We start from the raw sequence: 27,161 nt of genomic DNA, 5'->3' as shown, positions 1-27,161 counted from the left end.
GAAGAATTGTAATGAGAATTTTGTTCATTTACTGTAGATTATTTTCCTGACAGTCAACCAATGCTTCCACCAATCATTAAACGACAAGATTAGACTCTAGAATAGATGTGTTTGTGACCTATTAAAAATCCCACAAATGTTTTTTTTAAAAAGGGGTTTAGCTTTACATGCGCAAATAGCAGCATAAAAACAGATCATGATGATTCACACATCACATCACGCACCTACATCGCTTCTGTGAACAGAGAAAAACTGAATAATATTAAAAGAAATAAACTAAAAATTACTACACAATATATTTCACTTAAATAACAGATTAACAAAAGAAAAAACTGTGCGACAAGTAGTGGTAGGCTATAAACTACGCTCGTTTTTGTGACACTCTAACGCATTGTCTTTGTTTTCTTTATATCTTTATTTTATTAAATCCAACTGATCACGTAGGGCAGGCGCCTCACTTGGGGACACACAACATATTAGTTCTAGCATTTCTAACTTGACATTTCAGCCATTCATCAAACTAAAATGCAGGCATCCAAACATAAGTTAAACTGCTCAATTTAAATGGTCCGCTGTAAAATCAACGTACCCAGCACCCAACCCAACACATTTTTGCATGTGTTTGGGTATTGGAACATGAGTGAAGTACAAAGCCTTGTTTACATAATGAATAATAGTTTAGCAACCAAATGGCAAATATGGAGACGTATGGATTTTTGGTGAGCCCAATGCTGTTTCAGTTCCACTTTAAATAAATTAATTTTGGCTTGTTTGTATGTTGTTTATAATGAATGTACTATAGCCTAATTTGTGTTTTATTTTATAGTGTAATATATAATTTTATAGCTACGTATTTTTCATTCTTGTTGTTCCGTTCTGAATGTTAAATTTGAAGGATTTGTTGTGAGGGGAACTAAAATGGCCTACGCTATAGTGTTTATAATGTTTGTAAATGTTTCGCTTTATTTAACTGTATTTAATATAAATGTATGTAATTATTTGCAATTACGAGGTTAGCGGGTGTTTTTGGTGTAAGATCTATTTCTCTTTAATGAGATTACTTCAATTGTTTCATGAATCACATGTGAACCCTGTCGTAAGATTATTTCTGTGCTTGAATCTGCACTCGTTTCTATGTTAGATTAATGAGGTCCAATACCTGTAAAGCATATGTAAATGAATAAATTAATCAGATTGCAAAATTTAAGGTTCATAACCTGTACAGAACTTTTAAAATCTGAAATTGAATTGGATTTATTTTAATTGACAAATACCTACTGTGAAAACCTATGCTGAGCCTGCCGTTGTAGAAATGCTTTTGCAACTGTAGAAATAAAGCTTTCACCAGTTGCAAGGTAGCATGACAGATCACTAGGTTTTGGAACAGAGCTAAAGTTTGGTCAACTTAGCTGCTTATTTTGGCTGAGATCTTTTTTTTTTTTTTTTTTTTTTTTTTTATGTAACATTTTGTGGAAAATCTGAAATTAGACATACACTAACAGAGCAAGCAAAGCATGTAGTTGCACTTAAAGGTGCCATCGAACGTTCTTTTACAAGATGTAATATAAGTCTAAGGTGTCCCCTGAATGTGTCTGTGAAGTTGCAGCTCAAAATACCCCATAGATTGTTTTAAATTCATTTTTTTAACTGCCTATTTTGAGGCATAATTAGAAATGCGCCGATTCATGCTGCGGCCCCTTTAAATCGCGCGCTCTCCGCCCCCTCCCGAGCTCGTGATTTTATCACTGCATAAACAAAGTTTACACATCTAATATAACCCTCAAAATGGATCTTTACAAAGTGTTCATCATGCAGCATGTCTTATCGTGTAAGTATAGTATTTATTTGGATGTTTACATTTGATTCTGAATGAGTTTGATAGTGCTCCGTGGCTAATGGTTAGCGCTACACTGTTGGAGAGATTTATAAAAAATGAAGTTGTTTATGAATTATACAGACTGCAAGTGTTTAAAAATGAAAATAGCGACGGCTCTTGTCTCCGTGAATACAGTAAGAAACAATGGTAACTTTAACCACTTTTAACAGTACATTAGCAACATGCTAACGAAACATTTAGAAAGACAATTTACAAATATCACTAAAAATATCATGTTATCATGGATCATGTCCGTTATTATTGCTCCATCTGCCATTTTTCGCTGTTGTCCTTGCTTGCTTACCTAGTCTGATGATTCAGTCTTTCTCCTTGTACTGAACTCTTATTCAACTATGCCAAGGTAAATTCAATTTTCAATTCGATGGCACCTTTAAGGATGTCTAGTTTAATTTCTACCATAGAATGGGGTCAATTAACCTTGTAAACTTTGGCAAATCTAGGAACTATTTGTTCTTTGGAAGTGAACAAACTGATGATTTCAACCAGCTCTGGCCATATTTAGGTATCATTTGGTCAAACTCTTCACTGATATGTTGAGCACTTTCTATCTACCATTTCTCCTTAGCCTTCCACTCATCCTTCCGAGGGCTGTCATTTGGGAATATTCCCGTTTACCACACACACCTTGAGGAGGAAAACAGTGGGAGGAGAGAGTCCATTAGGATATGCCCATGTTGATCATGGTGCTCTTGGGAGAGGGATGTGCAGCCAAACCTATAGTGGCTTTGGCAACGGATCACTCCCTGTACCATTGCTATTAGTGCCCGATAGCCCAGCTGGGTTGCCTGTGACGACCGTTTTGTGGTTGCTGAGGGTTGCCATAGTGGCAGGCCTCATCCTGTGAAAGGGCTTAAGGGTTCAGATATAAATAAGCAATGCAGTAAGCTGGTTTACCCAAGTACCTGTGCACGAACAGTGTTGAGGAAGATCTAAAATGGCTTTCCAAGTTGCAAGCTAATTTAATGTAGTTAAAAATGGATACAAAAGTTATGTTCAAAAATAGCTGCAATATAAGCTACTGTTTAAAGGAAAGTTTTTACATCATTGAAGTCATCTAACCATAATATCATTTTAAATATATATGTAATTACAATCTGAGAAGTTTCTGCAGAGCAGTATTTATCTGGAAAGAAAACATTTTAAGGTGACAGCACTGCACAAACTGAAAACATCATACTAAATAGAACTGATAAAACTTAAAAATACATTAAAATGCAAACAATCATTCTAGAAGTCGAAATCAGTGACAACAGTGTTTATCTAAATAGTTTGCACAAAAATACATACAATGTAAAAGCTCACTCTGTGGCTATATTTCCTGCATATGTTGCGTCCAAAATAAAATACTTCCCTACTATATAGTATGTGAAAACAGTACACCAAAAGAGTAGTATGTCCAAATATATAGTATTCTAAAAACATGGGCGAAAAATCACAGGATGAACTTCTGCCGAGATTCTAAAGTGTGCATTCGTTGGACACTTTACTATCCCATGAGGCTACGGGAGCGGATTAATGAATGGCAAGTGTTTGTTTTATACTTATTATTTTTCATTCCTGTTCTGTTCTGAATACCATAAAATTTCAAGGATATGTTGTGGAGTGTGGGGAACTAAATACATATTTAAAAGTGTTTATGATGTTTTTCTTGTTTTATTTACTGGTTTTATTTCTGGATGTAATAAAAAAGGGACATCTAAACCGATGCGATTTTGACCCCCTTGCTACTTATTTTACAGAAAATACGGTAGTTACAATCGATCTCTGGTGCAAACGCACACTCTTAGCCATAAAGAATCAAAATATCAGAAGTATCATTTGAAAATATATTTACATTCACTTAAGTTCCTCTTGTAAATCTTTTTCTCATTTGTTTCCACTCAGTGTGGCAGAATACCAGCATGCTCATTTTCTTTTTACCCATCTCCTCCCTCTCTCATTCAGTTCAGCTGGGTGGAGTGTCCCTACTCTTATAAAGATGGGCTCCCCCTCTGTTTTGTGCTTGGTGACGGCAGACCATCCACCGTGTTTGTGTGTGTTTGTATGCGTGTTTGTGCATGCTGGAGCACACCCACTCAGGGGGTGTGTCTCACTGGAGCACTCACTTGCGGTCTCTGCCTTAGAACACAAATAAAGGCTTGGCCCGCAGCAGCCACTCGATCAGTTACTGTTCCAGCCTCAAAACAAGTCTCTTTCCCGTCAACTTCCTCTCTTACTTAGACTGCTTCTCTGGAAAGATGTAATAAGATTTGCTCTTCCAGAGCACAGACTAAAACCATTTTTGGCTTGGTTTGTCTTCCTCCTCCCAACTCTCTTCCTTTTCCTCGTTTCCTGAGACGCTCCACGGGGACAAAGTGCTATTTCAGGTTGGACTTAAAACATGGGGGGTCTGTGTTGAACTTGGCATTAAAAATGTGTGATAAATCTAGAGGTATCTTATCATATCAGAGTCACCATACCTTCCCATGGCAACTGATCTGAAAGACCCAAACATACTGTTTATTGGGCAGTTTTTGCTCATGCAGAGATGGGGCCTGTTTTTAGTGCAGTTGCACTGAATAGACCTGAAAGGACTGGCAACATTCCATACATTGTCGAGGTAACCAAGAATCTTTCTCTCTTCTCTCTTCTCATCAGGTTCCAGATATTGTTCAGCCTCACCAAAATGACACTTTATAGAGATAATTCATAGAAAAAACAAAGGTGATACAGACTTGAAACACAAAATGATGATTATAATTTATAATTGTCGTACTCATGTTGTTTCAAACCTGTACGACTTTTGTTTTTCCTATAAAAACACAGTAGGAATCCATTTGTAATCCAATGAAAGTCAAAAATATCATCTTTTATGTGTGAAAAAAAATAGGAAGTTTTTAATTTAAATCCATCCATCCAATCCATCCATAAAACAAGGGACAAGGTTCAGGGCCTAAAGAAAAGTATTTTTGACGTTAACACCTAAAGCCTACATGACAACATCCTTAAACGGTTACTATACCATTGACTTTTTAAGTAAAGAAGAGGTGGAGAGACATAAATGGCGAATAAAGAAACAGAAGGCAGAGAAGTGATACTGAGACCAGTAGCAGAGAACAGGAGACACGGTTCATCCAGGTGGCTCCTATCAAGCAGTGGTTTATAAAGCTCACTAATTACTCCATAAACTCCAAATACACTGTCAGGCAGCAGGATTGACGGTTTAGATGGAGATCATTATCTCTATTAGCATGAGCGATACAGAGCCTCTCTGAGCTGCCAGGCCAGACTTTGAGCTTTAATTCAATAACTTGTTGTTTTTCTTTTGTTGTTTCTTTCCTGTTCATTCTTCATACTGTAGACTGTACATTAGATAATGTCTGTGTTTGGACACATACCCTCTTTTCAGTAGAATAAAAGCATGGTTACGCTGAATTACCATTTGAATCGCTTAACATGTATGTTATTTCAACCTTTAGGATCATATCAGTTACATATATATTCTGAATGTACACACTTTGATGTACATGTCACGACTTGAACTGACATTTAACAAGGTTCAAGCATGGTTTACTATGATTTAGCTATGACTTGCATGTGAAGCATTTCATACATGAAAGAGTCCTTAAAACATAGACAAATGGATGGAAAAAAGATTAACTTCTGTCCATTTAAGAACAGTCAGACATAGTAACTAGTGGTGACTGAGGCGTCTCTGTTTTTGTCGCTCAGTTTTCCTCTTAATGGGGTTAGATTCAAGTGTGGAAAGGGGGTTGGGGGGCATAATAATCTTCATGATGAAGTCCACAGCTTTAACAAGGTCCTAATGAATACCAGATGCCTAATGAGTTTGATTCTCTGCTACAGTTGGACTACTTTTACTCTTCGTTAGAAAAGAAGTGTGTGCTAGTATTGTCCAGCATGCTCGGAGACTGCTTTATTAGGTATTACTGGTTTTGACCACCGTGTGCACACTGAATTCCTTGTGGCGTACTCAGAGGAGTTGACAAATGTCCCAGTTCACCTTATTTACAACATGATGCTTTAGTCTGCTGGCATGATTTATTTCTGTGAAACATGCTTCACATAAATGAAAAACTGCTATCCAGTTGCACATCAATAGTCATATTATGCAACCAACAAACAACCCATTGTAGGTGTACCACATGCGGAGTACTTGAAGTGGTGTGTGTGTATTTTTTATATTTTGGTGCGCAACAGATCCTGAGCGTCATTGACGCATATATCTTGTAAAAATGTGCGGTCAGTAGGCCTACTGCTGCAATTGCGAATTCGAAAGTGACAGTGATTTCTATATCCATCATATTGATAGCAGCTCCCTGATGCCCACAAATGATAAACAAATTTTATACCGTAACAACCCCCCCACCACCAAAACTACACAATAATACCAGCATTGTCGCAAATCTGTTTTCTAGAAGTCTAGTTTGAACATTTCCTTACCGTGAAGGAAACGACCCCTTTAAAAAAAAAGATGTTCTTAAAGATTTCCGTGAATCTGGCCTCTGGTTCTTGTTGTAAATTAAAAATAAAAAATACAATGTCAGCTTTCATCTTGATTTTTGTGTTTATATTATTTTAAAACTTTTTGTATTCTATTGAATAATTTTAAGTCATCTGTTGAGAGTGTTCTAGGGACCCCTAGTGGTTCTTGGCCCACTCTTTGAGAACCCCTAGTCTACGTGAGTCGTTCTTGGCCACAGGAAGTCTGATTCTGTAAGTCTATGCACGTTTGTCGCCTTTATATCTTGAATGAGTTTTGTCAATTTCCCATCTGCCTGTAAAATGGTCACTCTTTGGATGTTTTTGAGGTTACTGCACAGTTGTTTTTAAACTTTAGAGACCATAGTGTATAGTCTCTGGAGGTCAGCCGTTTGTCAGCCACAGAAACCAGCACAGCTGGCATCAACTACCATCGCAGATTCAGCTAAACATCTTAACAATGTCTGCATGTGATCATTGCAGCTGTATATGCATATCCTTTGGTTATTTGTTGAAATTGTAGTTTAATTTTGACTTGCTATTGCTTTCATGCATAGTTGCTGCATAGTTTTCCTTACATAAACATTAAAACATTATCTTGTGACACTATTGGGTCAGGACCGTGTCACGCTGTCTGGAGTAGCAACATGCAAACACATGCCTAGAATTTCTCTTTAATTGTCTACAAATGCTGAATGTCTGCTTTTGATGTACTTTTAATAAACATGCGTGTCATTACACCACAATTACACACATCACAGGCATCTGAATGAGGTCAAAGTCACATTAGTTGTATCTATCCATTGAAGACTGTCTGAATTAGTTTTTAAAGACTTATGTACACAAACATCTACCTAAATCTAGGTTTAATTTATGTTTTTGATTGCTCAGGATCCTTCAACATTCCTGGATCAAATGGTCAATTGATGTCCTATCTGGATCAATTTCTGCTGTTTTCTTTAAAAAAAAACTAAATACTTTTCTAGCTTTTCTAAAAGACCAAAACTGTGACACAATCCCTTTTGAATCTCAACAGATGTTTTTGCTTGAATCCTAGAGCATACATGAATCAGATGGTCAGCTGGTTTTCCATTTTGGAATTTTAATCCTACTATTTCATACAATTTACAAATTGAGTCCAATTTATACAGAATTTAGGATGTATCCTCTAGTGGAGTGGTTCTCATACTTTTCGGCCCCATTGTCCACAGCAGTATTCGAAGGCCTGACGTTTCTAATTTCTGTAAATGAAACTGAAGGATTCTAGATGTTTAGGATCTGAATGTTCTTCAGGGTTCTCACTCTTTTTAACTGACAAATATGCCTTTTTCCAGTTGTTCCTAATTTACTGGGAAAGAATAACGATAAAAAAAAAAAAAAAAAAAAACACGATAAAATTTTTTAGATCTTTGAATAACAACAAAATAGAGATGCACCGATGTATCGGACAAAAATTGCTATCGGCCGATAAAAGAAAATTTTCACACTATCAGCCAATATTTTAAAAACGGCCGATTTGCTCAGTTTGATGTTCAATATTAATAGTAATTATATGAATTAATAACATTCAGAAAGTTAAGTTAGTAAATATTAATTAAATCTTCAGAATTTAGTTGGTGTTAATATTTATTTGAGTAATTTGTTTGTTTATAACTGATACCAGTTAAAGTTTATTTGCATTTTTCAAAATATAGTAATTAAAAATTATAATTATTAATTATAATTAAAATGATCATTATTTAAAAGAAGATATAAAAGGCAGAACCCCCAAACTATCAGTATCGGCAGATATCACTGAATAATCGGGTATCGGTATCGGTGGAGAAATTTAGTATCTGTGCATCTCTTATATTGCTTATTTCAAACTCTGAAATTCTCATATTGGTATCTGTTTCTCAATTAGTCTTGTGATGATCTTCTCTTAGGTAGATGAGTGTTAGCCAGTGGTGATGTCATTCTCTGAGGGCGTGTGGATGATCTGAAACACCAGAACATGTTTTTCTCATTTTCATGTTTTTCATATCACCGTAATGCAGCTTAGGGTTTAAAGATCTAGTCGGGTAATCTTAAGGCTGTACTTAAGGTTCTTTTGGGAAGCACCCACCATACATTGCTCCAATCAAACCAAACCATTCAGTATTTCAAAATGAAACATGCTGACTACAGCATCTGTAAATCCTGATCGCAGTGAGAGATCTTCACTTCTTTGAATAAACTCTCTACATCTCCATGAAGCTCTGCTGAAGACTTGGCTACAGCGAGTGTGCTAAACCCCAGTGGACAATCTCAGTGCATAGTGTTTATTTTTCCCCCTGCATGTGCTGCACTGTGTCCATTGATACATATTCATGCCATATGTACCACACAAAATTAATCATGTGGCAGGAAGCCTCAAACAGAAATGTTATGGCTCGTGTGTAGGAGGGAGTTGTCATGCACACGTGTGCCGCAAGGGTGCTAAATCAAAATCTCTGGCTTAATGTGTGCGGTTTTTACATTATTATCCTAAACAAACCCGTGGCACTTTATTATAAAAATACTCACGCAGTGATAGCTTTGAGAAATGAAACTATCATAAAAAGCAGGCTAAAGGCAATTGTGTGCACATTTTTGTATGGAAAAATCAGACTGTAAGGAGGAGCAGATGGACTACATGTAGAAAGAATGAAAGAAACTGTAAAGCTCAATATAGCGCATGTAAGGCATCCCACACTTCAGTTAAAAAGAGCCAGTTATCTTTTCGATGGCTGTAATGCATGTCATTCATTGTGCTCATAGTACTAAAACACTTATTGGTAGCTGGTAGAATTTAACAAACTAACATTGTGTAAAACTTTGAAGCCCTGATTCCCTCATGATGCACTGCTGACAGCAGAACAAATGTGTTTGAAAACATCACTGTGCTGCAAGTATGATCTTGTGCTCAAGCACAATTTTATCAGAAGGAATGACACATTAGTTGCCTTCGCCTACACGTTATTTCTTTAAGTTACAAAAAAAAAAAAAAAAAAATGCATTGACCATAATTTATCAAAATATCATAGTTACTACAGATATTTTTGTTTATATTGCTATTTTTCTACATTAAAGACATTGGTTACTGTGGTAACATGGTATTAAAAAAAGAAATGAAACAAACTGTGTGTTCTTAACACTGTTTGAAAGAGGTCATTTTAACACCTTCCATTTTAACCATTGTATTTTTGTGGACACTGTGGTTACCATAATAAATTAATGTAAGGATTACCATAACACTATGGGAGCTTTCGCACTGGGTTGTTATAGGAACTTGGTTATAGAAACTAGTCACCAGAGCGGTTCCAAAGAACTAAATGTTCCCCTAGGGCTATTTTCCTGGTTGCATTCACAACGACAGTAGGAACTCTTAAGTGACGCAAGCCGCGCTTGTTGTTGTGACCGGCGCGGCGGACATTTATTTTGATGGCGCCGAGAACACCTCAACACACAGCACTCCCATTCTCCGTCTTTAGTTTATGATCTGTTTAACAGTCTTGTCTAATATGTTGTTAGATAGAACTGCTATACAAAGAAGGTAAACAGTGTATGAAAAAAAAGTGTTTGCCGTGTGGTTGCTAGCTGAGCAGAAATACATAATCATGTTTTGCTTCGTCGCATTGAATTTTCTCCTTGGTGTAAAGGTTAAGAAGTCCATCTATTACTGTTTTCCATGTTTGTAGAGTTAGCTTGTGGAGTAAATATATAGGTTATAAACTGTGTGTGCACATGGCTTTTTTAAAAATGGCGATGTTTCCCGTGTGTTCAGCCAGTGCTGGGTTAGACTATACTCTGAAGTAGGAGCTAATTTAGTTCCTTCAAATGGCATTTCTAGAACTAAAATCATTCCCAGTTCCTACGGTGTGAACACGCCAAAAAGCGGGTACTGTACTTCCGTCGTTTTTTGTTTGTTTGTTTGTTTTTTTACTTTGCCAATACATACCCCATTGTAATTGCTGTCTATATTTGATTTTTGGAAATGTTCTCATTTTAATTTTATTTGTGTATAACCTAATTATTATTCATGAGCTTAGCCTTCACCATTTTAAGTCATTACATGCAGCACATCTGTGCACTTTTTAAACCCAAGTGCCACCTATGATCTTGTAGATAGTCTGGTAAGTGTGCCTGTGAATGTTTGTGTATGTGCAGTGCTGTCCTGGGGATGTTTAGAGGTCCTGATTACGATACAGATGAAAGCCAATCAGGCGCACCAGAGGAAATATCTGTGTGTGTGTGTGTGTGTGTGTGTGTGTGTGTATGTTTGGGCTTTGAGGAAAATCCTGTGATTGCACATTGACTTCCTTTCCTTTCCTTCTCATAACCTCAGTCCAACACAAACACAGCTTACATCCACACAGACACAGGGCAAGAAGGGAATGCACCCCTTCCCCAGTAAAACAACACTTCACCAACACTATAAATGGTCAAGCACAAAAGCGATTGACCTGTTTGAATTTACTCTGCGTTTCATTGGTCACTGAACAGTCAAGGTCAATTTCAAGTCAATTAATGGAATAGCAAAGGCAGTTTACCTTCTCTTCCTTCAACCTCCATGTCTGAGTCTGTTTGTTTCTCCTATTTTACACATGTTTGGGTTTGACTGCATTCCTGGCAAGCTTGTCTGATCTTAACTGCGTGCTGTTGATGGGTACAGTGTCTATAAGCAGGCAAGAGCAGTGCCAGCTCAATTAGTTACAGCTACAGGCCCTGAGCGGGCCATTTGTGCCTAACACTGTTTTGGGGGTGTAATCTTGTAATCTACAGCTACCTAAGGCCTGGAAAATTCCTCCTTTTCACCAGATCCATGTTTTGTACAGCTGTCCAGTTGTTCCTTACTGTTTTTGTTTGAACCATTTTGCAATATATATGAGGATCACTGTTTTAAGGTGCTTTCTCACGGTTCGATTGCTTGGTCTGAGTCAATTGCTCCCTCTCCTTTGTGAGACTGTGGGCAGGTGAACCTCAGTCCATCTTCTACAATTTTTTTGTTTGTTTGTTTGTTTGTTTTTTAACTTGTCTGGTGCACTTTGAAAGTTCAAAATTGAACTCCAACCCATTTTCAGTGACCAAATTGAGTAAAAAGTATTCACACTTGTACCTGGACTTTAAAGTGGACTCAAACCTCTTTTTAGTTGTCCACGTTACATTCACACTGGTGTCACACCTTGGATTCACACCTTGATGAAGGCTTTTTGCCAAAACGTATACAGTATCTCATTTATACATATATGAACTGTACCAAAATCGTGGCACCTATCATTTTGAGAAGTGTGCTATTACAAAATATAATAAACAAACTTTAATAAAATAAAATTGTCTCTTGGCAGATGAAACAATGGGGGAAAAAATGACACATTTAAAGAAGGCATTTGAGCCATATCTAAGCATCAGAATAGCGTAAGAACAGCCTTAAAAAAAAACCTCCCACATACCATAGACGCATGCTCCAAACCCATCCATAACAGCTTGATATCTGCATAGCAACACCTTGGCAACCACTCTAGCATCATGGTGGTAGCAGCATGTTTTGCACAGGAATCTGAGCACCATTCACTTTCATTTTCTTATTTTTAGTCTGTTGAATTGTTTCCCCATTATCTCATGGCAACACTGCATCAACACTCTGGACTAGTTTACACCCGATCTGCGTCGGTTTGTGATGGAGAAGCCCTTGGCACTGTCTGTTGTCAGAGATTTGTGCCTGGGTGTGTGTGAAGGGAAACTCACTTTCTGCCAATCTTGTCAGCTTGTGTTAAGAAAAGGCAACATTGATCTGCTTGATTTTTCTTTTAGGATGACTTGTTTGTTTTAGGGTAGAAATATGGATGAAAAATATAAAATATAAATATAAAAATGGTTAAACCAACAGTAATTGCAGACCTGTGCTTGCACTGTTATATATGGCATTTTTTAGCATGTTGCTGTGATCTTGGTGGTTGCACTGGATGGCTTGAGTCCCAACTTCAATGAAAGTCTGTTTGGTGAAGAGTGTAAGTTTGATAACTACCACAAGTGTGGTTTGTGTCATTCGCATTGACTATTGGATCAATTAAGACCTATAAAAATGAATAGTTACATACTTATTGTGACTAAAATATAAGAATGATTTAAAAAAAGAGAGAGAGAGAGAGAGAGAGAGAACGGAGTAGAAAGCAACACGGTGTGAAAGCCATTCAAACCTACTATTCAACAATATTATATAGATGAATATGTAGATGAAATGCACTAAATAACTGATGATTTTTAAATTGGAACTAATTTAACACTGAACTGTCTCAAACTAAACAATGACACTATTTTCTTCTAGAGCTGCTGTACAGCCAAAACAAACTTTGATACATTATTTCCCTGTTATCACTGTAAAGCTGCTTTGAAACATTCTGTATTGTAAAAAGTGCTATATAAATAAATGTGACTTGACTTGACTATGGACATACGAATGCAAATACTTGTAAACTTTTCCATGAAGATCGTTTGAATGCCTGGATGCCATTGCTGCCATCCAGGAGAAGTTTAGACTACAGGAAACTTTTGTTTAGATCAAGGGAAAATGGGCACTTTCCTTCTTACAACTTATCCAAATAAACTGATCCATATTTTGACTCAGAAAAGTTGAGAGCAATGAGTTACTCAAGAAAACCATAACAATGCTTAAGGAAAAATTATTGAAGGCCAACATCGTGTCCTCCTTCAAAAGACTGATTTTTAACTTGTATATGACTCCCCCTAGTGGTCAGATACTTAATATACACCTCTCTGCCTCCCCTCCTGCCTATTTTTCTTTCCTCTTTGTCAAACCATTAACGCAGTGGTCTCAAACTCAATTCCAGGTGGGCCACAGCCTTGCACAGTTTTGCAGGGCTGTAGCCCTTCAGGAATTGAGTTTGAGACCACTGCATTAGGAAATAGTGGGGTAAGATGTGTCAGTAGGTTTACCCCCAAAAGCTGCCTCCCAATTAATCTAACAACAAACTGCATGTATAAAACTATATAAGAATCTAATGTATAAAACCTATATGGAAATAATGTGCTGCCAATAGGACTTTAGAATGGGGTTGTGCATTAGTTCATTGTTTTTTTTCCCCCTGTATTTTTTCATTTTTATTTGAAATTTAAATTTCCCAATTCTCTCTGTTATTATTTGCTTAATGTATTTTAAAGAATTTTTGAATGCAAATTTGTTCTCAGTTGAGTTTGCTTTAGTGTTTACCGCCAAAACTTTCCAACAGTGAAACTGATCGTCACAGCAGCTGATAATTGCTTCAAGTGGGCGGAAATGCTCTTGGCTGCACTTTTGTGAAAGTTGTTGGATGTAGCCAAAAAGCTCCAGGTGGAAGTTGTCATTTTGTAGCTGGCCTGGGAACAGACTCCTCTATTTAGTACAGATGGTGTCAAAAGAGCTGCCCAGGACAACATCCATCTGCATTAGGGCCAAGCATCTGTTAGCATGCCTTCTCAATCACTCTCATCTCTTTCCCAACAGTTCTAGTAGAAATGCACGGCCATCAGGAACTCCCAAGGCCGGCAAGACTCTTTGCACAGCTGCTCCTCATGTAAATGTAGAGTGAATGTGAAATCAATTGTACTCAAAGTCTCTATTGCCAAGAATCCTGCTAAGATCAGTCAAACATCAGTCAAAATCCTGCTAAGACCAGCTGAGATGTTGACAGATCTGCATACTTCCATCTTTAGTCAGAATTAGAAATTAGTTTTTCATCTTGTATTGTCTTGATGTGTGAGGAAAGCCATGAGGTGTTGGAAGTGTGTCTCATGGTCCAAGGGGGGTATTTACGCAACACCATTTTCAAAAAAAAAAAAAAAAAAAAAAAAAGAATTTAAGTGTTTTGGCCATTCATTTACATGACAACAGCATTTTGGGGTCCTGAAAACACAAAATTTTAAAAACTGGATTCAAAGTGCACGAACGATACCGTTATCGTCTGTGTAAACTACAAAAATGTGAATTTGTGAAAAAAGTGATGTCATGCACATGCGTATTATGTGTTGTTTTTTTTTTTACAAAATGACATTGCCAACTACTGGCCTGACATGAAAAATACAGTGTTTGTACTCATTTTTGCAGATCTGTGTGAACGAGAATCATTTGGACAATGTTGTCATCTGTACACAAAAAAACGCAAAGGAAAAACTTTTCTGGATTTAGTAGGTTGTCGTGTAAATGTACCCTAAGTCAGGGATGCAAAACTCAGTGCCTGGAGGGCCACAGTTCTGCAGGGTTTATGCTGCGTTCCAGGCAGGTTTTTGAGCCCATCAGTCACGATTTCAAATCACGACTCACGACTTTGTAGCGTTCCAGGAAAGTCACGCCAAACTGCGTAAAAGTGTAAACAAACTAACATGGCGGACCGTACGGGGCTTATGCTCATTAATTATTTCTATCGCCAAAGGTGCTTACTCCTTGATTATTTGAGGGAAACAGAGGAGGAAAATGGCGCATAAGGCAAGAGAAGCCGTTATACCTTTTATTTTACGTTATTTTACCATGCACTTGCATAAACAACTGCCATTGTTGTTTCGCGGACTATGTGACGTCAGAACCCGTAACTGGGAGTACATCGATCTAGTACGAGTTCACGGGTGGGAAGTCACTGCTTTGACTGCTGTTCCAGTGCACTTTCACGGGTATAAGGTTGGAAAAACACGGGTTATGGGTTGCCTGGAACGCGGCATTAGATTCAACCCTAATTAAATGCACCTGATCCAGCTAATCAAGTCCTTCAGGCATATTTGAAAACTACATATGTGATGAAGCAGGGTTAGAGGGCAGAGTTTTGCACCCCTGGTCTAAATATTGGTTTCTCCCACTTGCTGTGTTTTGATGTCTTTGTCCCCCTGTTTGTGTTGTCTCCTCATTTATTATCCTTTTAAAGGTAAAAGAGTTTATCAAATCGTGTTCCATGAGGAAACTCTGAGGAATTTGCATGTACAAGGTGATATACAATATATATGTCAGTTGCTTTGAATTATAAATCATAGCACATTTCAGATGATGATAAACAGCACCATATATTCTGGAAAATATGGTAATCAAAATTTCGTAACTCAATCTTTCATTGAAACCAGACTTCTCTCTGATGACAGATGCCTGACTACTTCAATCATTCTGTCCGTTTAATACAGTAATACAGTCCCTTTCTTACATTGACTGCAAGGTCACATTCAGATCTGCCTCCATCCAATCAACAACCAAGTAGGGTGTCTAATTTTTATTTTTTTTATTTTTTATTTTTAGATAATCGGTTTCACTCAGATGCATCTTAGAATAAGTAAGCAAATATCTTTCTCTGCTTCTGTTTCATTGTGAGTTGGAAATACATTTCTGATGTTCAAACGGTCACTTTGCTGATCTGACATGAGCTGGAATGTGATTTTCATTGGAATATAGATCTGAGTTGATTACTGGCCACTTGAAAGAAGAGCCGTATTTCACGTTCCTGTTTTTCTTTTAAATCATTGTTTTTTTTAAAAATGATTTTAAAAACCGTTTTCTAATGCTGTTTACATTGCACTTAAAGGTCCCGTTCTTCGTGATCCCATGTTTCAAACTTTAGTTAGTGTGTAATGTTGTTGTTAGAGTATAAATAAAATCTGTAAAATTTTAAAGCTCAAAGTTCAATGCCAAGCGAGATATTTTATTTAACAGAAGTCGCCTACATCGAACGGCCAGTTTGGACTACATCCCTCTACTTCCTCCTTTAATGACGTCACCAAAACAGTTTTTTGACTAACCTCCGCCCACAGGAATACACAAAAAAGGGGGCGTGGTCTTGTTGCGCTCCCACGGAGAAGAGCAAGAGTTGCGTTTGTAGAGTGTGTTTGTCGCCATGTCGTCGAAACGCTGTTATTTTCATCCCGCAGTCCAATCACCTTTGTTTGGCCTTCCCAGGGACGTTGTACTTAGAGATCAATGGTTACAATTTATGTTTAACTCGGTTCCCGAAAATTATAATTGTGGTATCCTTACTGCAATAGTTAATGTTGGACTGCAGTGCACATAATGCACTGCACTATGTTTATGTATATGGCTGTTTTCCGTATGAGGTACTCTTGAGTGAGTGCTAATGTTGTACATTTTCTGTCGCTGCTTGTGAAGATTAAAGAGTTCAGTCTCTCGGGAATTATTGTCTTTTGTGTTCATTCGGCACAACACCACAATAATCCACATGTAAAACTATGTGCAGCACACGTTATGGTAAGAGGCGTGACCTTTCCGGGCAAGGTGCGATCTCTATGGCTCTGGGTGCGCTAAGGTGCTGTCGAATCACAACACAGGAACTGCTGGCACAATCAGACCTCGTTTCGTATTTCTGAAGGAGGGACTTCATAAAACAAGGAAGTCATCAGCCCGTTTTTATGACAGTGGAAACAGCGGTATACAGATAAGTAAATTATGTGAAAAATACTGTTTTTTTACACGCGAAACATGAACACATGTTATATTGCACACTATAAACACAATCAAAGCTTAAAAAAAAAAAACACACAAAAACGGGACCTTTTAAATATCTTGGAAATCTCTGGATTTAATCTTTGTTTACCAAAAAAAAAGAAAGAAAACAAAGGTTCAATATTTCCAGCCTTTGGACTGAGCTTCCACACATACACAAGGTTGCTCAACCCCAGACATCCCAAAGCAACTGCAGGTGCCTCAGCATGGGGTATGAGACAGTGGGAAGATCTTAGGATTTTTCAGACATCTGCTGAACATACACAATCACACACAATCTTAAGCCGGCTGCATACTGTGCGATTTATAATAGTCCTTTACAATGGTTGCTTGTCAGACTGTACGAACATGATCCTCATGTCACACTGTAGGATCTCAGCTGTCATTTATGACACTGTACAGTTTAAGACACGTTATGGATGAAAACTTTTACATGAGTTTTACATCTACCCTTACACGTTCAATGACTGTGAGCTGCATTACACATGGGACTGAAATAGTGGCAAACAAAGACATCTCTAGCGTTAATTTCGATAACGGCTTGTCTTGGAAAAACAAAGACAATTCAACGTTTGTCGTAGGAGAAGTCACACTGGAGGATTGTGCGGCAAATATTCTGACTGTCAGAATTTCGTCTGAGGTAAAATTTGATTGCGACGGTCATCGGCTGTCGGTGAACATGTCAAACTAGCGATCAAAGACTACAGATTTTAGGCTAGGATTATAAGAATCTTTTAGGATTTGCAAAATTTGTCTCAGACGACCAAATCGTGGCCCAAATCGTGGCCAAAATCGCACGGTGTGAACCAGTCTTTAGGGATGTACAGCTATCATTGCAAAGTGCATTATTTTGACCTGTCCTATGTTCTGCATATTCTGTAGGAGATCTCTTCCATGGATTTCCGCAGTAACTCTGTCTCCAGTCGGACTCCAACTCCCCCTGGACGATACTCTCCACACAGCCCCATCGAACGAGAGCCTCCTGTTTCCCCTCGACGCAGGTACATATATGCACATTTGCCTTGCTTCTCCTCTCAGGTCACTCAGCAGATTTTTTTTTTTTTTTTATCAATTAACAGTCTAATTTCAAATACTATTATTATTATTATTTTTATATATTTTTTTTTTTTACATTTTAAAATGTAATATGGAAATAAAATGCATACAGTATTTATTTCTTTAAGAATAGCCACAAAATGGAAATAATTTACATTAATAGACTAGATTAGATTTTACCTTATTGTGACAGATGAGTAAATAATAGAATATTACAAAAAAGTGGCTTTAGTGACATTTAGTGATATTTAGTGATATTACAAAAAGTGACAGCCTTAATATTTCATAAATTTCATAATTTATGCCTTTTCCTTTCCTTTCCTTTCCTTTCCTTTCCTTTCCTTTCCTTTCCTTTCCTTTCCTTTCCTTTCCTTTCCTTTCCTTTCCTTTCCTTTCCTTTCCTTTCCTTTCCTTTCCTTTCCTTTCCTTTCCTTTCCTTTCCTTTCCTACTTTGTCTTGCTTTCTAGAAAAGGATTATATCATTTCTGCTTCTAATTGGTCCCCCACCCTTCTCCCTCTTCTACATACCAATGACCCCACCCCCTTTTTTGCTCAACCAATAAAAAAGGTGTCAAAAGCTAGTAACTACACCCCTTTTCTGCTGTCAACCAATACGAAGCAGCCCAAAGTCACACCTTTCAGACTGAAACTCTCAACTTTCATATGTCTCGTCGAGATTCGACAGAGGGGTGTGTTGTGGGTGCACTGCCTCCCGTGTGGGTGTGTGTTTGCCTGAGCTTTAGATGCGTCTGTGTGTGTATGTGTGTGCAGTTGTCACCGTAGGCTCTGTTGTTGTTCCTGCAAGAGTTGAACTAGTTGGATAGGAATTTGTCTTTGTTTGCTTTTGAGGTAAGTCGAAACTATTCAGACATCATCTTCAAACTTACATGGCAAATGACAGGCTAGTCTGCAGGGGAAGATGAAATATCGTAATGTGAGACTAGCGCTCCACTAGCGCTGTAATGTAATGATGCTGCGTCGACTGTTTTCACTTTTTCAGCCTGTTTAGCAAGATTGTAATCATAGCTCAACTGTGGGGGGTTGCAGATGGATGGAATGTTCTTTCTATGCATGTTTTACTGATTCTTTTCTTAACTTCATTAAATGGTGCCGTTTAAATATTTGGAATGAGAAACATGCATCCCCACTGCAGCACTTGTATATGTCAGGGGATTGTGCAGGCAGCAGGAGGGGGGCAATCGGTTCCTTTGACCCATAATGATCCCCTATGCTATAACATACTCTTTGGTCCCAGTTGAGGTGGCGCACCCATAAAAATGTTGTCCTGTGTCCTGTGAATTTGGGCGTTGACCCTATGGGGAACTGAGAGGTGCTGGGAGAGGTTTCAGCAGAAATTCAAACACACTGTCTGGTTTCAATTTGAAGCATGTCTCATTGAACAGCCTGCATGAAGATAGTGAACATGCCATTTATTTGGAGATTTATAGTGTTTTCAAATGCTTTTCTCCCCAGTAATGACTATTCCAAATGCTTCTTTCTTAAAATTTTCAGTCCTATCTTGGACATGCAACAGAAATGCACTTTTTGTCCAGTATTGAATAGTAGCGCACATTCCAACACGCAAAAGTCATGTCAGCTATGAGATCCTTGCTGTCATGCAGGTTTCTTGTGACAACCGCACCCAGAAACTCAATAAAACGCTCATGGCAGACACTTTAAATCTCGTTTGACTAATTTTACACCTGTTTGATGTTACAGTAATAAGCAATCACTTCTTGTCAGGTCAAGAGTTCGGTTGGGTTGTTTTGGCTATTGGTTAATCATTTCTCACCCCATGTCACGGCCTTTGTACAAAACAGAAATCCTGATAACAAACTGACAACAAACTTACTAGCAAAGTATCACAAGGCCACTGTGTTAAAATAATCTGTTAAGCTGATTTGGTGCTCAAGAAAAAAGTCTTACCAATGTTGAACTTTTGCTGATTAATCAATATTATATAGACTTTTTTTGAGGAAGAGAATGTTCAAAAAAAGCATGTAATCATTATACATATCTTTACTGTCACTTTTGAACTATTTAACGCTTCCTTGCTGAATAAGTCAAATCTTACTGACCCCACACTTTCGAACAGTAGTGTATGTGTTTTATGCTTTTTAGAATATTACCTTTCACGCAATGTGTAATCTAGCTAGCAAACTATCACTGTGGTTGTCACAAGTGAATGTAAATCTGCAAAGTTGTGAAGCCAAAAGTGCAAGATAATGTTATTGAACAGCCTAAACTAGTCATCAGTAATTTGAATCCCACTTCTATGATGGAAACACGTCACTGATGTTAACTATGTTCTATGTTGTCCGCCCGTGAACAACTTGATCCGCCCTCAAACACTGAAGCTTTTTCATGTGGTTAACGTCATGTCGAGAACACGCAGTGTCCTACACTGTGAAAATACATTTAAACTTTCACTGAATGATCAGGCTCCAAAAAAAAAAATGTTTTTTTAATGATATCTCAGCAGTACAATCCCAATCTTTTGTTCTCTTACCGTCATTTTACTGACGACTGCTTTTCAAATCTCTGGGAGTTCATCGCAGGATTTGCGCAGTGTTTGCTCTTAAAAGATGGGTCAGTACCTAGTTTATCTGGACCAGCTTGCTCCTCTAAATCACACCCTTATAACAGTGACACTGCTATTACATCTTATAACATACCACAAACTAAGTTGACTTTTACCCCTGAGAAACGTCCTGTTCCAGTCATGCTTGCGATTTGAGTTTCTGGTTGATTGACTCGGGGTCGAATTGATAAGGTAAAATCGATGCCATCTTTTCTATCCATAGATTGTATTCAGTATTTTGAGAATTGATAATCCTCCGGAGCTATAATTCAGTTATGATAATGGTTGTTTCGTTTTCTACGCGGTAGACCAATCACAACAGACTGGGCCATCTGACCAATCAGAACTGAGTTCTCGTGGAAAGAAGGGGTTTAGAGAGACTGATTCTTAAAACTGCTTCGAACGAATCATTAAGAATCTTTGAGAACAAAGATTCTTAATGATTCGTTCGAAGCAGTTTTAAGAATCAGTCTCTCTAAACCCCTTCTTTCCACGAAAGAAGGGGTTTGATGTTAAATGTATATTATGAGAAAATGAAAGTGTTTTTGACCTTGCATGCATGTAAACCTGTTGTATGAGACTCCCAAAGCAATATTAGAAATCTTAAAAATGGCATAATAGGAGCACTTTAATTATTCTCATTTGTGTGTGTTTTCCTCTAGGCTGCATAGTTTGTCTGTATGGCAACGGTCCAATATGTGTAAAGCAGTAATAGGATGCCCATGTGTGAGAAAGCTCTGTGTTTATGACTGTGCATAAAAATGCAGCCATAAACCTCCCGCTGGACGGCTACTGTGACTGCACTCTAATCAGCCCATTAACCCTGCCATTATAAAACACGCACCTCTTTTATTCTACCCCAATCCTTTTACTCCCCATACAAGTACAGTCTGCTAATTGTTGCATTTGGAGAGAGGATTGACCACATGAGTGATAGAAGAACAAAAGAGAGGAAAAAAAAGAGGGAAAAAAGTCATACTTTATGATGAAATCATCATATGCTGAGATTTACCAGGCAGGAATGACTCAAATCCACATAATGGGTTAGTCAGTTTAGATAAGACAGAGATCTCTGCTACCAAGTAATGTGGAAAGGCTTAGTCTGCAGCTAATTTAAATTTTTTTCCAAAAAATCAGTGGAGATTTTAAATTTTAGTAACACACCTTGACTTTTTCGCATGAAGTCTATCATAAAGGATATTGATTGTATAGTCTGGTTGGTTTCTTGTCAGGAGTAAAGACTGAGTTATAATATGCTCTAAATAGCATAGCAGACATTATACACTATCCATAGACTTTTGCCTTAAAGGCGTCTGTAATCATAACTCTCCTATTGTAGAACAAAACCAGAACTGATCCCTCCATAAGGTTACATTTTCTACATAATCCAGAGTTGGAAGTTTAATAACTGAGGCCTTTTAATTTTTTTTTTTTTTTTTACTACAGAGATACACATCACCGTTGTATTGTGTCTTCCTCCATGAGTGTTGTGTTTTTAAGGTGGTTTCAAGTTTAATTTGTAGATGAATGATCTCTTTCTCTCTTTCAGCTCAGATTTTGCCATGCAGAGGTTTGACAGAGACTCAGAGGTGTACAAGATGATTCAGGAGAACAAAGAATCACGTGCGGCTCCTCGCCAATCCAGCACCTTCAAGATGCTGCAAGAGGTGCTGGAGGCTGATGAGAAAGGTGAGACATGCACTTAAGTTTGTCTAAAAAGATTAGTAAGACAGCATAAAAACTGCTTAGACATTCTGTGAGCTTTTAAATCTGCAAGTCTAATTCACATTTTGCAGCTTATTCTGGCCACAAAGCACTCATTTAAAAAACAAACAAACTAAAATCAGAAATTGATACAATAATAAAATACCAATTTTAAAAAACAAATGGTCAAGAACAACATGTGATGTTTGATTTCGGTTGTCAGAAGACAGGACGACATGGCGCTAATGTTTTTAGCACACACATGCTTAATGTGTTAAAGGACATTAAGCATAAATTGAAAACTGCTACTGTTACTGAAGGTGAGCTGTGGACAAAGACAATGAGGGTGGGGTAGAAGGGAAATGTTTATCCAGGCGCTGAATGTTTTATCTATTGGTTTGTAATTTGTTTTGTTTTGTATTCACAGAAGCCGCCATCCGGTTTCCAAGCAAGTTGTCGCCAAGCCCTTCCAAGATCACATCCTCGGTTGCTGGAGTGCAGAAATACCACACCTGTGAAAAATGTGGCACCAGCATTGTGTAAGATAAAACAAACAAACAAACACCTGAATCCCTCATCTTCTGCACACACTCCATAGTACTGTATGCCCTCTGCACAGGCATGCTTGGATTGCACAATAGGTTAATGAGCCGGTAACTCATGAAAGTGTTGTGTGATGTTTAGCCTTTAGGGGAGAATTCTTATCTTTTTATTTTCATTAATGTTGATGATTGAGTACGACTGAGACAAAATCATCTCAGGGGTCATCTATTATATTACCATGTGAGAAGTACACTTGGCCACCTTAGGTGTGCCCCCAACAAGAACATTGTTCCAAAAGGTACCAACTTTTAACCACTATCTAATTTACTTCAGTACTGTACCAATACTGTTAAAGTGTGTTTACAATTGGCAATCGCTCCAGATTGATCTGTTAATGCGGTTCATTTGAGTAAGTGTGAACTCTGCCATCCGAACCCTGGTGCACACCAAACAAGTGTTCACTTCCAAACAAACTCTGATGCACTTCATCAGAAATGTGAACGCAACACAGACCAAAGATATCTAAAAGAACAAAAAACAGGACGTGATGTCACCAGATGCGACCCTGGAAAGGACAGAATGCTGAAGCATACCTGTTTTTTCTCATCATAAGAGCTACATTGTCCATTACAGTTCAGTACAGGCATCAGAATTGCCGTCTCCTTGCAGCAGATCTTCGTTTGTGTGCACCGGAGGAATTTCTGCTGCTGTTTTGACTCGCATTTTATAAACCCTTCTCGAGTTCTCAGCTAGTCAAAATGCCATTATATGTACAGACATGTAACGAGTGCATTTAGCCCAGAAAACAGCATTGTTTTGGAAGTTTGGTCAGTCTCAAAATACGTTTTTTTTAGGTTCGTATATGTATCTTTAGGTTCAGTCTTAAAAATGACAGCGTGAACGCTAAGCGAACCAGGACTAAATGTATTTTTTATTTTATGGTTTGGGCCAAAAGAACCAAACTACAAGTGGGAACATGCCCTAAAAAGCATCCCACAAAGCATCTCATGAACTTGGTTCACACACTACTAGACTTTTGTGTGTGAAATAATGTGTTCTAAAATCGACTTAAAACATCAATCATGTTTGATATCCTCCAAATGGATGGAATTAGAGTCTGAAGCTAAAGAAAATCTGAGTCTGTGCCCATCATACACTAAACCTGTCAACTCTCACTGCTCAAAATCTGCAGACCGGCTCTGATTTTCAGCAACTAGCGTCAACTAATTCGACAAATCTAGGCAAAAGTCGTAACATATTCCAGCCTTAAGAACATAGCTGCCTACTTGGTAGTCAGCAAAGAGCTCAATAAGTTATAGAACAGACCTACTATTATGTTCAGTGACTTTAAAAGTTCTATTTCTCCTTCCCCTTTCAGCACTCAGGCTGTGAGGATTACAGACGATCACTTCCGTCATCCAGAGTGCTACACCTGTACAGAATGTGGGCTCAACCTAAAGATGCGTGGTCACTTTTGGGTGGAGGACAAAATGTTCTGTGAGAAACACGCCAGAGAAAGATACCTGGCTCCCGGCAGTAGCCCTCGCTCTGTTGTGTCCCCACACCACTGAGACGCCCAATCAGCCGCCCTCCTGACACCACCTCCAACTCCTCTAGATGGCTAGGAGCATAGGGAGGAGAAGACTGTGATGTCATTGTTACGTTGTCCAATGGGAGCCAAATAGAACATTTGGCATAATGTCACTTGAAGCTTTGGGACCTGGCGGAGTTGAGTCCTCTCCTCCAGTTATTGTTACACCCCACAACTAGAGACTAAGCTTTGATCTACTGGATTTGGAAGGGGGGCGTCTGCATTAGAGTGTGTGCTATTACTATAACAGTCAGCATATTACAGTTGAATTTCTACATTGCCTGCCACTTCCACATGTTGTATTATGCTTTGAGAACAGCTTGTGTTTCAACAGACATTTAACTTGGGTTTATCTTAAATAGTTTGCATTTTTTTTGGCTGAAATTTGTAGAGCTTTTCCATATACCATGACTCAAATGGTCAGATGCAGCAAGTGGGCATCAGCAGTGCTAATGCACAAGGACTGGTTTCCTTAGTGTGTTTTTGTGTGTGAATAGTTGCAGACTGTTTCATTCATTTCAGTTTGCACTTGTTTGAAGGGTTTGATGATTACTTGGAAGTGATTCTTAGTTTGATGTATATTTCTCCCTTCATAAAAAGAAACTATTATCCACAACAAATCCTCCATCCACAAGCATTTAGATCTCTGCATAGTTTTTTTGCCATTTGCTTTGTATTAAATAAGGGAAATCTAAGAAATTATGATATTTGTATGTAAATATGTTTATTTTTCACTTTAAACTGTATGTGACTGAGCTGAGTGTTTGCACGCACTTGTTTGTGTTCAGGGTTGCATGTTTCACTTTGACTGTATTGTGTATTTTTGGGTGAGAGAGGTTTGACCATGCTCAGATACACAGTTGTGTCCTTTTGAATGCAGGAGAGAAGAGTATCAGGGTAAAAACTTCAAGCCACGGTTTAGAGAAACATTTGTGGATCAAATACATCAGATGAATCGTGAAACAATCTTCACAATGTGTTTGTAAGGTTTCCTCTCTTTACCTTTCCGTTTCAAATAAAAACTTTGATTATCAGCGGATGAATTGTTTTGTCTGTTTTGCTATATTAGGGTATTTTGGTTAGAATTCCATATTAATTTGCCCATTTTGTTAATTTCTTACAGAAGCATCTATAGTTAAAGTGAACTCAGATATTTGTCCCTGATTAAAAAGATTGACACATAGAAGTAATAATGTAGTAAGAATAAAAAGTATTTAAAGAACTAAATGGAGCTTAATAAAAACATCATGTACACTCATTTGATAAGAAGATTCTAGTCATGGTCAGATTCTTTGTTCAGCCAATACAGGTTACAGTTTAGTTCTTTTGTTTGTGCTTTGTTAAATATGGAGTGGTTTTACTCAAAGTCTTAAAAAGACCCAAGATGAGCATAGCCAATGTCCATGAAGGTGCATATGCATATATCAATTGCATATGCAGATTGGTATCTAAAAGCTTTTTTTTTTTTTTTTTTTCTCACTAAAATTTGGATTTTTAAATTAAGTACGCCATCAAACAACTAGCTTAGCTGATTACCTGATATGGGAAAATGGGAGCTGAGAGCACAATTGAGGGACTTTTGGAGAGTGAGACCTGTTTAAAAACAACAACTTTAAACATAGCCACATGTGCTTAAAGGAATAAGAATACAGAAAAAAGTAGACTATGCAAGGTACCTTAAAAAAAAATAAGACATCAGTAAAGCTTTTTCCTCACTGGAGGGAGCTGAAAGCGCTTAAAAACAGATGCCGAGCTTGCTTTGCTTGACATTTAAATGTATTCCATGGTTACACCAAGGTCGTGGGTTGTCACAAAGATGTCAAATTCGGTGGCTAAATCTGGTGAAAGTTCTAAAACAGTGCTTGCTTTGCCTGTGAATTCTCATTGGCTACATACACACTGCAGTTAAAGGGATAGTTCACCTTAAATTCACCATTATTTATTCACCCTGGTTGTTTTAATGCTGTATGATCTTCTTTTTACGAGACCACACAAAAGTGCGTAGCGTAGCCTAACTTGCCGCTGCACAGATATCCTGAACAGAAACTCCTAAGTAGGACCCATGATTTTTTTTACTTGAAGCAAATGTTGTTTTTTCCATTTATTTTCTTGTCAGAGTGCACCAGCTTCGTTTACGTGTTTAAACAAATAAACAATTTAGTTTGTCAACAAATTCAATCTCTGATCCTCCGGAGAAAAGGGTGGATAGCTGTAAGTTCTGTAGTTGGACATTTGTAAGCCGAATCCACCACTTTAGATACAAAAGCAGGGTTGGGGTGAAAAGAAACCTTTGTGAGCCCTGGAGCAAACTGCAAACAAGACAGCTGAAAGACATGGCTTGTAGTCAGAGAGAAACTTAAACCCTATAACATCCAACTTCTCAAAAGGGTGTTGAGAAAGGGCCTCTAGACAAATCCCACGAAGGGGCCATCTGTCTGGACACCGTTCTCATGGCGTGCCACTTTCATAAACTGACATATTAAAGGGTGCTGGCCTGCCATCTTGTCACCAAAATCAACATGACAGGTATAAATAGCTGCTCAAAAACACACCTTCAAAGTAGAAATAGGCCTTCCCTTTAACCAGCAGATCCTGGAGAAAGCACATGTCCCTCCCTGAGCACTGGAAAATGACAATGACTTCGCCCAAACTATTCTTCAAAGACTCGACTTTTACAAACCCGATTCCAAAAAAGTTGGGACACTGTACAAATTGTGAATAAAAAAAGAATGCAATGATGTGGAAGTTTCAAATTTCAATATTTTATTCAGAATATAACATAGATGACATATCAAATGTTTAAACTGTGAAAATGTATAAT

At 37.9% G+C, this 27,161-nt stretch overlaps 1 protein-coding gene across 3 annotated transcripts in view; it reads left to right on the top strand.

Moving 5' to 3' along the window:
• The window catches only part of pdlim2 (PDZ and LIM domain 2 (mystique)), an 82,602-nt gene extending 57,230 nt beyond the window's left edge, over window positions 1-25,372 (top strand). For all 3 annotated transcript variants that reach the window (XM_067395262.1, XM_067395264.1, XM_067395263.1), the window contains 4 exons: window positions 17,748-17,866; window positions 22,052-22,191; window positions 22,634-22,745; window positions 24,128-25,372. In XM_067395262.1, the coding sequence (XP_067251363.1) occupies window positions 17,748-17,866; window positions 22,052-22,191; window positions 22,634-22,745; window positions 24,128-24,320 (564 nt within the window). In that variant the 3' untranslated portion in view covers window positions 24,321-25,372. The remainder of the gene's footprint in view (window positions 1-17,747; window positions 17,867-22,051; window positions 22,192-22,633; window positions 22,746-24,127) is intronic.
• The last annotated feature ends 1,789 nt before the right edge of the window (window positions 25,373-27,161 follow it).

This window comes from Chanodichthys erythropterus, chromosome 9 (assembly GCF_024489055.1).
Source record: "Chanodichthys erythropterus isolate Z2021 chromosome 9, ASM2448905v1, whole genome shotgun sequence".
NCBI classification, from domain to species: Eukaryota; Metazoa; Chordata; class Actinopteri; order Cypriniformes; family Xenocyprididae; genus Chanodichthys; species Chanodichthys erythropterus.
Note: the sequence above shows the minus strand (reverse complement) of the source record. Positions and strands in the feature narration are given on the sequence as shown.